Source organism: Rhinopithecus bieti, unplaced genomic scaffold (genome assembly GCF_001698545.2).
Source record: "Rhinopithecus bieti isolate Rb0 unplaced genomic scaffold, ASM169854v2 scaffold_495, whole genome shotgun sequence".
In the NCBI taxonomy this organism is placed as follows: domain Eukaryota; kingdom Metazoa; phylum Chordata; class Mammalia; order Primates; family Cercopithecidae; genus Rhinopithecus; species Rhinopithecus bieti.
This window is the reverse complement of record NW_016803120.1, coordinates 734,509-747,703: the sequence shown is the minus strand read 5'-3', so window position 1 is coordinate 747,703 and position 13,195 is coordinate 734,509. Positions and strand designations below refer to the sequence as shown.

The 13,195-nt window shown below is 38.7% G+C and overlaps 1 protein-coding gene across 8 annotated transcripts in view; it reads right to left on the bottom strand.

The window, feature by feature from the left end:
- TTBK2 (tau tubulin kinase 2) overlaps nt 1-13,195 on the bottom strand; it is a 181,863-nt gene that overhangs the window by 60,834 nt on the left and 107,834 nt on the right. For all 8 annotated transcript variants that reach the window (XM_017858979.1, XM_017859127.1, XM_017858920.1 and 5 more), the window contains 3 exons: nt 11,277-11,342; nt 6,560-6,652; nt 5,494-5,619 (listed from right to left, as the gene is read on the bottom strand). In XM_017858979.1, coding sequence (XP_017714468.1) covers nt 5,494-5,619; nt 6,560-6,652; nt 11,277-11,342 — 285 coding nt within the window. The remainder of the gene's footprint in view (nt 1-5,493; nt 5,620-6,559; nt 6,653-11,276; nt 11,343-13,195) is intronic.

Below are 13,195 nucleotides of genomic sequence, written 5' to 3'. Positions count from 1 at the left end.
GTCCTGTCTTTGGGTGGTTTACATTCAACAGAAGCAAAAATCAAGCAGATTTAATTGAATTTTTCACTTTTATTAAACGCCTATCATTGTGCTATGTTCTTGAGAAAACTGAGATAAATGTGCAAGGCCCTGGCTCTTAAGGAGCTTATATAATAAAGAGACAAAACAAAGTACTGCTGCTCTAAGAGCTGAACAGAAGAAATTACTCCAGTATGGAATACAGAAGGAATGGAAGGGATCAGAGGAGACTGCGGAGAAACTGACATCTGAGCTAGGCTTTCAGTTTCACAAGACAAGCAGTGTTATGAAACAGAGGCACATTCCAGGCAAGGCACACTGGGAGAAGAACTGGTAATCTCATTTGACTGCATCGAGGGGTCTAATATGACTAGATCACATAAGTACAATGGGGAATGAAAGGAGATAAGGCTAACAGCGCCAAGGCAAGAAGTCACCCATTTCCCTCCATCTCTACTACTTCTCTCAAGTCAAGGTCATCATCATCTTGCCTCCTGGCCAGAAGGGAATACTCTATCTCCTAGCCTCCCCTGCAGTTAGTGTTGGGTCAGTGTGATTGAGTTCTGACTACTGGGCATACACCAGTGTTGTAGATCACTTCCAGGCCTGCCTGTAAAACCCCTAAGCCATCATCCACACTATTCCCTTTCCTGATAATAGTAAAAGGCCATGTATTAAAGACAGCAGTGTCAATACGTGGGCAGATCCTGGATTTTCAAGTTACTCTTAAAAGTTGCCTAGGAGAGTTGTACAACTTGACTCGTGTATTATATGATCAAGAACCTTTATGGTGTTAAGACACTGATTTTTAGGCCAGGCATGGTGGTTCACACCTGTAATCCTAGCACTTTGGGAGGCCAAGGCGGGTTTGAGCACTTTGAGGCTAGGAGTTTGAGACCAGCCTGGCCAATATGGTAAAACCCTATCTCTATAAAACCCTACACAAAATTAGCTGGGCGTGGTGGCATGTGCCTGTGGTCCCACCTACTTGGGAGGCTGAGGCAGAGAATCACTTGAATCTAGGAGGTGGAGGTTGCAGTGAGCCGAGATCACACCATTGCACTCCAGCCTGGGCAACAGAGCAAGACTATGTCTCAAAAAAAAAAAAAAGACACTGATTTAAAAAAAATTATTTCTTTCCAAGGCATACCTCAGCTTATCTCAGTACCTTCCCAACTAGTCTCTGATTCTCCTTTGTTTCATTTGGATGCCCATAACTGCAAAAGTAATCTTCTTAAAGCACAAATCGCATCACCATGGTCTTGTTTATAACACTTCCGAGGCTTTGTGTTGTACTTAGAATAAAAATCCAAACTCCTTAAAAAAGCCTACAAGGCCCTGCATAATCTGGTTTCTGACTCTTTCCAACCTCGCCTCAACCTGTTCTCTCTCCTTATTTACTGTCTGGCCACACTTGTCTCCTTTCAGTCCTTTCTCCCATTAGGGCCCACGCATGTGCATGTTCTTCCCTCGGCTTCTAACATTCTACCTCTTATTTTTGCTCTTCACATGGCCAACACAATCCCATCTTTTGGGGCTTGGCTTACAATCAAGCTTCTCTAACCCGTAACATAGGACAGCTTTGAATGTGGCCCAACACAAATTTGTAAACTTTCTTAAAACATTATGAGATTTTTCTGCAATTTTTTTTTTTTTTTTTTTGGCTCATCAGCTATCATTAGTGTTAGTGTATTTTATGTGTAGCCCAAGACAATTCTTCTTCCAATGTGGCCCAGGGAAGCCAAAAGATTGGGCACCCCTTGGCCTTACATGGTAGCTTTAGAAAGAGACCTTCCTTTACCACTCTATTTGATAGGAGGTTCCCCCTTGTTTTCAGCTTAACCTTTTTTCTTGTTTGCCTCACAAGTAGCATCTGTGCCCTCAGAAAAATTTAATTCAGATGTTATCAGAGTCAGAGGATCCTACAACTGCTCTATGTCCCCCAAAGCAAGAGGCAAATCTACTGCATTTTGACGTATCTACGTTTAAATAGTCCCATTCCTAAACACGGAAAGTATATTAAGAAGATTAATGAAGCTTGCTTAGCTTTGCATTTCCTCTCTATCCTATCCTCTGATATTAGCAATGCTGTAGCAGTGGGTGAACTGGTTGAGATACACATTTTAGTTTCAGTTTCACCAACAGTGTAAATATTTATGGATTTCATTAGTCTTCTCAACTTGCTAAGTGATGCTTAACATAATTTGAATACTCTAATAAAGATATTTGTGTTCTTATCAGGATCATGTGATCCTATTATTACTAGTATTGTTATTGAGATGGAGTCTCACTCTGTCACTCAGGCTGGAGTGCAGTGGCACAATTATGGCTCACTGCAGCTTTGATTCACTCAAGCAACCCTCCCATCTCAGCCTCCCAAGTAGCCGGGACTACAGGTGCATGCCACCACACCTGGCTAATTTTTTTGTTATTTGTTGTTGTTGTTTTGTTTTTTGTAGAAACAGGGTCTTACTGGGTTGCCCAGGCTGGTCTCAAACTCCTGGCCTCAAGTGATACTCCTGCCTCAATCTCCCAAAGGTGCTGAGATTACAAGCATGAATCACTGTGGTTGAAATACTCTATCTCTTATAGTTGTTATAATTTAGAATCTAAAAAACAATATTTATAGGAACATATCTGCTTTAATCTTGTTTATAATTCTGATATCTTCACATTTATTTTAACAGACAGAAAACAGTATTTAATCACTTATAGGGTTAATTTTTCTTGTATTCTCTGTGTAGGAGACTGTTGGTAAAGACTCAATTAAATTTACCTAACATTTGTTGAAAATTTAGGTGCCAGGTGTAATATGGAGTTAAAAAAAAAGACATGGTTGTTTCTCCAGGATTTAAAAGCTAGCTAGGAAAACAGAATCATACATAAATACTAAGTACAGATAAACTTGATGTAATTTCACAAAATAATATAAAACTTCTCAAAAGCAAATTTCAGCCTTTATTGTAAAGTGAGAGACACATAAAAGATTCCTGGTAGAAAACAAAATAGTTATTCTCTCTAGGTCCACACCTGATGTCAGAGTGAACGGTAGCAGCTATTGGATGAGGTGTTGGCCATGTGCAACATGTTGAAGTAATAACATTCTATGGCAAGATATTCTAAATTTTAAAGATTTATAAAATACACACAAAGCTCTGTAAAACTGCATCATTTAACACTTTGACTACAACAAAAAAATTGACTTTGGTCTTAGTTCAGAATAGACAAAGCTGGAAACATATTATTGCTATTTGACCTTTGATGTAGCTAGGGAAGCAGTCATACTAAACATGGATATGCTTTTGCTTGTTGATGAAGGAGGTTTATTGTTGTTTTAACTTTACTGGTTGTCCCATGAAAAATCTAAAATTTTGAAAGAAAAGACCAGGTATGGTGGCTTCACGCTGATTATCTCAGCACTTTGGAAGACCAAGGCAGAAGGAGATTGCTTGAGGCCAGGAGTTCGAGACCTGCTTGGGCAACATAAGGAGACTTCATCTCTGCTTTAAAACAAAAACAAAAACAACAACAAAAAAAGCCAGGCATGGTGCACACTTGTAGATAAAGCTACTCAGGAGGCTAAAGTGGGAGAATCACTTGAGTCTTGGAGGCTGAAGCTGCAGTGAGCCGTGACTGCACCAACTGCACGCTAGCCTTGCTGACAGAGTGAGACCCTGTCTCAAAAAATGTTTTTAAATAAAGAAAATAAAATCTTGAAAGAACAGTAAGTAAAATCAAATTCAGGAATGAATCTCAAGCTGTAAAATTAATCACAGGGACAGCATTAGTTCACAAGACCACTCAGATTAAAAGTAGAGTTATTTTTCTCAAGATGAAGACTGAGCAGAAAAACAAGAGGCAGAAGCTGCAAAGCTCAGGCTTTTGAAACCTGATGTCATATTGATACAAGTCATTAGAACACACCCATCACTTACATCAACATCTTTTTTCAATTATCCTTCTCCTGTCCACCTGCCCTCTGTTCTCACTCACTGCTTATGAAAGATCAGAGCAGGAAAGAGCTGGATTATTTACAGAATCTGTGAAACAAAGTAATGTTATGCCTGTTCTCTTTCTTCCAAAAATGGAAAATTACCATACTTTGCTTTGTTATTAAGTGACAGAAAAGCCCCTAGGAGAATGTCCAACTGAAAAACTTGAGAACAATAATTTGTTAGTTGAAAATAATCATAGATCTAAGTTTCAAACTTTAGCTGGTAAATATGATAGTCTTCTTTAGACGTAGGTTTAACTAAGAAGAGAATGTGATCGAAGTCTTACTGTCCTAAATTTCCCTATGCAAATTTTGTCAATAAAAAATTATTAGCACTCAAGATGGGAAAGTTGGAACATTTTTCACCTCCTCTTGAATCTAGTCTTACAGGTATAATTTCATTGCTTTAAGTAATGTGAACGCTATACATTTCAGAAAATACATACAAAAGGCAAATATAAGAACACATACAAAAACAACTCACACACAGTGTATCTTCTCAATTTGTTAGGCAGTCCCTATTGTTTACAACACAAATTGGTATATGCGTGAGAAGACAAGCTCACCCATTTAAGGTCTCTAAGGACTCATGGCTGTATGTTGCCTCTGCTTTATATCCTGTTCGTATCTTATACAAAAGCAGCAATTTCACAGAGAAATGATTACTACATGCAAATACATTCACTGTGCTATAGATACTTCTTAGTCTTTTGACTGCACAACACTGACAATACTTTAGAATTTAACTACCATTCTCATGCAGTCTATGTGTTGTCCTTTGTAAGAATGATATACTAATATATATATGGTTTATATATACATTATATATATATAATATAATTCTTATTACTCTATGTGTGGCTGCATTTATGTTTGCGGTGGTAGCAATTATTTGGTATTAAGCCCTGACCAAATTCTTCCTGAGAGCAACAGAATCTTCTGAAATACCGCTGGTTGGGGTTAGGGATGCAATTTGTGGTAGACCAAATAGAGCCTTCTAAGGCTCATTAACTGATGCTCTAAGGAAATGATTCTCTGACCACAGACAAAATGGAGCCAATTTTCATTGACCGCTGTCCCACAGCATATTAACATACGATATGCTGCCCTAAAGCCCTTGACAGATGCATTACCTAGTTGGACATTTCCTTCTGGTCAAAAAATTAGCCATAGAATTCACATAATTTCAACTATCAGCAGTTCTATATGCCGAAAGAATCATGCAGGAACAGTAAAATTTGTTACAAGGTGAACAAACCTAAAACTCTAATGAAGTTAAGTCCATCCAGAGGGATGAAACATAACACACACACTGACACTCCCATCACAAGTTAATTTCACCATGTTTCTCAGGATGTATTAAAACAGTCTGATTCTAAGGACCTCCCCTACTCATTTATAACACCTTCAAAGCTACAATAAGTGAAAGCAGAGACTAGCAGAGAAAATAACTAACCCACAGAACTCACAAAGATGGTTACCTGGTAGTCTGGTTTTGTAAAATAATCCAAAGAAGAGATATGGTCTAGAAAGATGCTGAATTCTGGAGGGAGATGTTTCAGCATGAGCCTGTGGTCATATCTCTCCTTAATAGAGCCTACTTGCTCCTGGGAAGTAAAGAGAAAAAGAGCTACAGTCAATTTCTCTTGGCGGTTAGGCATTAAGAGCCCCTCAGTAGCCGTCTCAAGGGTATATACTAGGGAATGAGATAGTGGGTAATTAAGTATAAAGCAAGAACTGAGCTCTTACTAACAGCTTAATGTACAATGTTTTAAAATGGAAAAAAACTATTATGCAGAACCAAACAAGTAGTACAGAGTTCTGCATCAGTATATTGATAGTCCCCAAAAGAAATTATTTAATTTAGTTTTCTGAGACAGGGTCTTGCTCTGTCGCCCAGGCTGAAGTGCAATGGCATGATCACGACTCACTGTAGCCTCGACCTTTGAGACTCAAGTGATTCTCCTGCCTCAGCTTCCCAAGTAGCTGGGACTACAGGCACATGCCACCATGCCCAGCTAATATTTAAAAAATTTTTGTAAAGTTGGGGGTCTCGCTATGTTACCCAGCCTGGTCTCGAATTTTTGGGCTCAAATGATCCTCTTGCCTCAGCCTCCCAAGGTGCTAGGATCACAGATGTGAGCCATTGCACCCATCTCAAAATAATTTATCTTAAATCTGATCTACTTTTCTTTATCAACACATGTGTTTAGTTTTCTAAATCAAACAATACAATGTGACAATCAAAAACTAAAAGCTTACTTGACTTACAAAAACAAAGGGGAGAACTAATACAATTAAAAGCTAAGACGGAGGGCTATAAATTAATCAGAAGCAATTAGTGTTTATTCTCCATGTACACAGAAAAATCTCATAACATTAATTTGATCTCTAATGTCAGCTCAGAGAGAAAAATATATATACTGGGATATAGTAAAAGTGCTTATAGATTTTAAGTCTTATACATAGGTATATTTTCAACAAAATGTTTATTCAGGAGAAATTTTATTTCTTGCACAAAATGGACATCTCCATTCCCAAAATTACCTTGTCCTTTATTTTTCTCCATGGCAGCTGACCAACCACAAACTCCACTAACATGTAGAATAAGGACCAAAGGTCATCATGTCTTCCCATTTCCTTCACAAACAAAACAAAATCCAGTCACATTACATTACTATGACTTGTGAGTACATTACACTGGTCAAGGCCTAACCATTTTGTTTCACCTTATTAGGTGAAAAATGTAAATTGATTTCCCAAAAAATTATATGGTAAATATATATATATATATATAAATTTACATAGAAATACAGCAATCTATATGGCAGAATATACAAATAGAAAAACCTTCTGAAACAAAGGACACCCCAAAACATGGAAATGCTGGAAGTAACATAACAGCCCATTAGTTAATGTGTTCATTTAGAAGAAAGAGAACTCTTAAAAGCTATTTTTTTTTAAAGGTGTAAATAAGGGAAGCAAGCTGATGCTGAAGTTTTGGCTGCTCTGGGGGCATCTGTCATCAGCATATCCACCAGGAAGGGGACAGGCATAAAGGCCTTGGGCCTACATAGGACAGGAGTTGTAACTGAGATACACCCCACCCCCACCATATAGCTAGGGCCCTAAAAGGGTTACATCCGTAGTGTAGTATTTGGTGTGTACATTATACTATAATAATTGTTTTCTGCAAAATTTAACGGCTATCAAAAGAAAAAAATGAGTTTTTAAAAAATTGCCCTGAGAATTTGTTACCATAGGCCTGTCCCTCATTTAGACTTGGGGGTTAAATATATACCTGTGTGGTCTGAAAAACCAAGGGTGATCATGCCCTGCAGGAATGACAGAAGCAAATTTGTCCTCTCAGGATAAATACATCCCTAAATTCAGACCTCATAGAAGTGCTATACAAAAAGCTTCACCAAATGTTCATTATTCAGATTTATAAAGTATATTAATAAGCTAATGTCAAAAGAAGCTACAAAAAGTAGAAAAAAGTATCCAAGGATTTCAGAAATGGAATTATAGGATACGAAGAATGTTTAAAATGTTAAAATGAAAAGTGGGATCAGTCACCAGAAAAGAATCATATTCAATAAAAACAAACCAAAACCCAACCGGATTTGAAAATGACTAAAAGAACATCTAGAAATAAAAAGCACAATTATAGAAATTAAAAACTCAATGGACAGGTTTAAAAGCTGATCAAACACAGCAGAAAAAAATCAATTGGAAAACAGATCTGAAGAAATTATCTAGAATGCAGCACAGAGACACAGAGAATTAGAAAATCCAGTAGTGAACTTAGAAGGAAGTACAAAGGACAGAATAAGAAAACCTAAGAAAGTCTAATACATCAATTTGGTGACTGGGCAAAAAGGGTATAAAGAGAAAAGGAAAAAGGGAATATGAGAATCTTCCAGAATCGAGGAAAGACATGAACATTTTGGTTAGGAAACACATCAAATCCCAAACAGATAAATATTTAAAAATCCACACCTAGGCACATTTGAATGCAGGACTCCAAAGACAGAAGATACCAAAAGTATTCAAATAAAAAGGACAATTTGGCTAGGCATGGTGGCTCATGCCTGTAATCCCAGCACTTTTTTGGGAGGCCAAGACAGGTGAATTGCTTGAGCTCAGGAGTTCCAGACTAGCCTGGGCAACATGGCAAAGCTCCGTCTCTACAAAAAATACAAAAATTAGCCAGGTGTAGTGGCGCATACCTGTGGTCCCAGCGACGCAAGAGGCTGAGGTGGGAGGATTGCTTGAGCCCAGGAGGTTGAGGCTGCAGTGAGCCGAGATCATACCAGTATACTCCAGCCTGGGCAACAGAGCAAGACTCTCCCAAAAAATAAAAAATAAAATAAAATTTTAAAAAGGACAAATTAAGGCCGCACACGGTGCCTCATGCCTGTAATCCTAGCACTTTGGGAGGCTGAAGCTGGTGGATTGCCTAAGCTCAGGAGTTCGAGACCAGCCTGGGCAACATGGTGAAACCCCGTTTCTATTAAAAAATACAAAAAATTAGCTGGATGTGGTGGCATATGCCTGTAATCCCAGTTACTCAGGAGGTTGAGACAGGAGAATTGCTAGAACCCAGAAGGCAGAGGTTGCAGTGAGCCAAGATCACGCCATTGCACTCCAGCCTGGGCAAGGGAGGGCGAGAGAGCAGGACTCCATCTCTTAAAAAAAAAAAAAAGTTGGCCGGGCGCGGTGGCTCAAGCCTGTAATCCCAGCACTTTGGGAGGCCGAGATGGGCGGATCACGAGGTCAGGAGATCGAGACCATCCTGGCTAACACGGTGAAACCCCGTCTCTACTAAAAAATACAAAAAACTAGCCGGGCGAGGTGCCGGGCGTCTGTAGTCCCAGCTACTCGGGAGGCTGAGGCAGGAGAATGGCGTAAACCCGGGAGGCGGAGCTTGCAGTGAGCTGAGATCCGGCCACTGCACTCCAGCCTGGGCGACAGAGCGAGACTCCGTCTCAAAAAAAAAAAAAAAAAATGTAACAACAATAAATAAAGTAACAAAGATGTTCTCAACAGTGACCCAAGAAGCAGAAGAAAGTAATTTTTTCAAAGTATTGAGATAAATATTAACAAGATTAAAATGTAAAACAACAATAAGACAGTATGACAGAATTCAAGTGTTTTTTTGTTTTGCTCGTTTTTTGAGACAGTCTCGCTGTAGTCAGCCCAGGCTGGAGTGCAATGGGGCGCTATTGGCTCACTGCAACCTCTGCCTCCCAGGTTCCAGCAATTCTCCTGCCTCAGCCTCCCGAGTAGCTGAGATTACAGGCGCCTGCCCACCACACCCGGCTAATTTTATATTTTAGTAGAGACGGGGTTTCACCATGTTGGCCAGGCTCAAGTGTTTTTAAAAGTCCTTGTATTATTTAAGAATTATTTATGTTAAAACTTTAAGATTTGGCAAGGCATGGTGGCTCATGCACGTAATCCCAGCACTTTGGGGGACCGAGGCTAGAAGACTGCTTGAGGCCAGGAGTTTGAGACTAGCTTGGGCTACATAGCAAGACTGTCAATACAAACAATTAAAAAATTAGCCAGGTACAGTGGTGTGCACCTGTGGTTCTACCTACTGAGAAGGCTGAAGCGGGAAGACTGCTTGAGCCCAGGAGTTCAAGGTTATAGTAAGCTATGATCCTGCCACTATACTCCAGCCTGGGCAACAGAACAAGACCCTGTTTCTAAAAAGTAAAGTTTAAGGAACCAGAAAAAGAGAAAGGGCGTGTATTATTTTTAGATATTATCAAATCAGGGATTCAGAGTATGGAAAAAAAAAGCATGTTAGAATTATCTGGGAAACCTTTTAAGATTAGACAAGCAACTCTGGAAGTTCCAAGAGCTGCACTCCTGCATCACCTCACAAACGATCGTTGTGAACTACATTACTGAGTAAAAGCATTCTACCCCTCAGGTGTGCTGGGAGCAGAAAAGAGGGTTAAGAACCACTGCTATATACTATCAAATTCCTCTACAAGGTTAGATGAGTAACAAATAAGCAAGTTATCAAGTGTTAAAGGACACTACACTGGAAAGGCTTTTAGAAGAAACTGCCGCTGTCTAAATTAAAGCAATAAAAGTACATAATCTCTTTCTATTCGCTATTTTGAAAATGCTTATGTAGCTATTATAATCTCTGAAAATACTTACGTTTATCTTAAAAATAATGTACTTTCACAGATTCCAATGTTGACATAATTCTTTAATAAAATTAATTGGAAAACCTAGTATTTCTAAACTTTTATAAGAATCTATCAGGAAAAGAAGAGAAATTCTTTTCAAGGCAAAGTAAATGACTAGATATCATAAAATAAAGCAACACTGAATCAAACCAAATGAGTTTAAATGCTTGGCAGAGTGCTACACACTGAGAAAAATGGCTTTATTATTTTCAATTTATAATCACACCATAGGAAACCAAATTAACTGGAGCACAGCATTTAAGACCACAGTATACTCTTCCTATTATATGTTGGTCAAGTTCTCATTAAAGCAATTTTGGCTTATCAGAACAGCAACAAGGTAAAGAAAAGAATCAAGAAAAAACACTTTTCTCCCTATTTTATCAAGGAATCACTTGTTCAGCTTCTCAACTCCATGCAAAAAAAGTTAAAGGGTTGATAATCCATAAAAATGCCCACTTTTCCTACTCATAAAGTCTTTTCTGGCAAATTCAATTTTATTTTCCAAGCAGCTGCACATATCTATTATCCACGATACACTATACCGTGCATTAGTATTACCAATTCCATTACCATCAGTGCCACACAAGAATGAATTAGGACAAACATTTCAAGCAACTTTGTAGCTATTAAAGGGATCCTCAACTTGCAAGCACTTTCCATACCTTTGTTTTTATTAAGAAGTCAGTCTCACTTTGGGAGGCGAAGGCAGGCGAATCATGAGGCCAGGAGTTTGAGACCAGCCTGGCCAACATGGTGAAACCCCGCCTTTACTAAAAATACAAAAAATTAGCTGGGCGCGGTGGGGGGGCACCTGTAATTCCAGCTACTCAGGAGGCTGAGGCAGGAGAATCACTTGAACCTGGGAGGTAGAGGTTGCAGTGAGCCAAGATCACACCACTGCACTCCAGCCTGGGGGACAGTGCAAGACTCTGTCTCAAAAAATAATAATAATAATATAAAATAATAATAATAATAAAATAAAAAAGAAGACAATCTGATTTAAGCTATTAGCATACTTATACAGATATGACTCTAGTCCAGATACCTACCCTGTTCCGATGTGCATTGATTGATGCATAACGAACCGTCCCTCGAAAGCCTGCCACAGCTCGAGGCTACAACAAAGCCATGCAAAGAATAATAAATGAGTTTCAAACAGCAATACACTCAGCACACTTGAACCCATGAAGTAAATGCAAGAAACATGTCCTTTATTGTCACAATAAAACACTATTTAATTTCTAACTTTCAACTATGAAATTACAAGAAATTAGAGAGATTATCTCTAAATCACATCTTTTAAAAAAAAAACACTGATAAAATTGCAATTTTCAGTTCCGTTTTTTCCTACCTACATTTTAAAATACAGGGGCATTTATGACATCTATACAACTCTGTATATTAGAAAATATTAAATGCTTTCATATACCCATAATCATGAGAAGCATCATAGTATATACATTAATATTCAGGTTCTGGATACAAATAAATATATTTAGATGGTGAGGAATCACTAAGTAACCTGAGATACCAAGCTCTTCATACCTTGGCTATTTCATTCAAACTCAATTCAAAGGTAGTGGCAACTTGTACCCTACCTTCGTATGCAATTCATGTATTAAAAATTCAAGTTATTGGGAGCTTAGTATGTGCCACATACTAGAAATAACACCAACATGAAAAATATATGATCCTAGTCCTCAGAGAACTCAACTTAGAATAAAGGCCAGGCTTTTTACTTAGCCTATAAAACTTTTCATGATCTGGCATTTGTCTCCTTTCACAATGGATTTACCGTGGTTTCTTTTATGACCAATTTTAGTTTTAGCTCAAAACAGTGCACACGATTCTCTCCAGTTGGAATCCCAGCTCCTTGAATCTCTCCAACGGCTAGCTCTTCTACTCCATTTTAAGGCTTCTGCTCACATGTCACCTCCTCAGAGAAACTTCCCTTAATCATTCTAATCTAAAATACTACTCCCCCCATCTGTAGTGCCACTCTATTCTTTTACTCTGCTTTATTTCTTTTAACACCTTTACTACCCCCAAATCAATTTTATTTATATTCTTATTCTGTTTATTGCCCATTTGTTTAGATTTTAATTTTTTTTAAGAGCTAAGGTCTCACTCTGTAGCCCAGGCTGTAGTGCAGTAGGGTAATCATAGTTCACAGCAGCCTCAAATTCCTGGGCTCAAGTGATCCTCCTGCCTCAGCCTCCCAAGTAGCTGGAACTACTGGAGTGTGCCACCACATAGGGTTAGTCTATTTTAATTTGTTTACTGCCTGTCTTCTTTTAGTCCATGGAATATAAACTCTGTGTGGGTGAGGTCTTTGTCTTGCTCATTTTACAAATATAGATATAGACTCTGAGAGGTATGTAACTTGTCTAAGGACACAAAAATCAGTAAATAATAAAACCAGGCATTAACTAAGGTCTTTCAACATTGTCTCCATTCTACTGCTCCCCAAGAAGCAAGTAAGTACCCTGAGGATTCGTGGGTGGCACTGTAGCTCAATATGAAAACTGACAAACTTGAAAACGATCATAGACAAACTTTTCATTAGTATAATTTTGTTTTTTTTTTTCTTAAGTAACCTCAAATTTTTCTCAATTAGTATGTATTACTTTTGTAGTCAGAAAAGACAGTAAAAATTCCTGGCCAGGCGCATTGGCTCACACCTGTAATCTCAGCACTTTGGGAGGCTGAGGTGGGCAGATCACAAGGGCAAGAGATTGAGACCATCCTGACCAACATGGTGAAACCCCATCTCTACTAAGAATACAAAATTAGCTGGGCATGGTGGTGCATGCCTGTAATCCCAGCTACTCAAGAGGCTGAGGCAGGATAATCACTTGAACCCGGGAGGTAGAGGTTGCAGTGAGCTGAGGAGGTGGAGGTTGCAGTGAGCCGAGATTGTGCCACTGCACTCCACTCTGGGCGACAGAGTGAGACTCTGTCTCCAAAA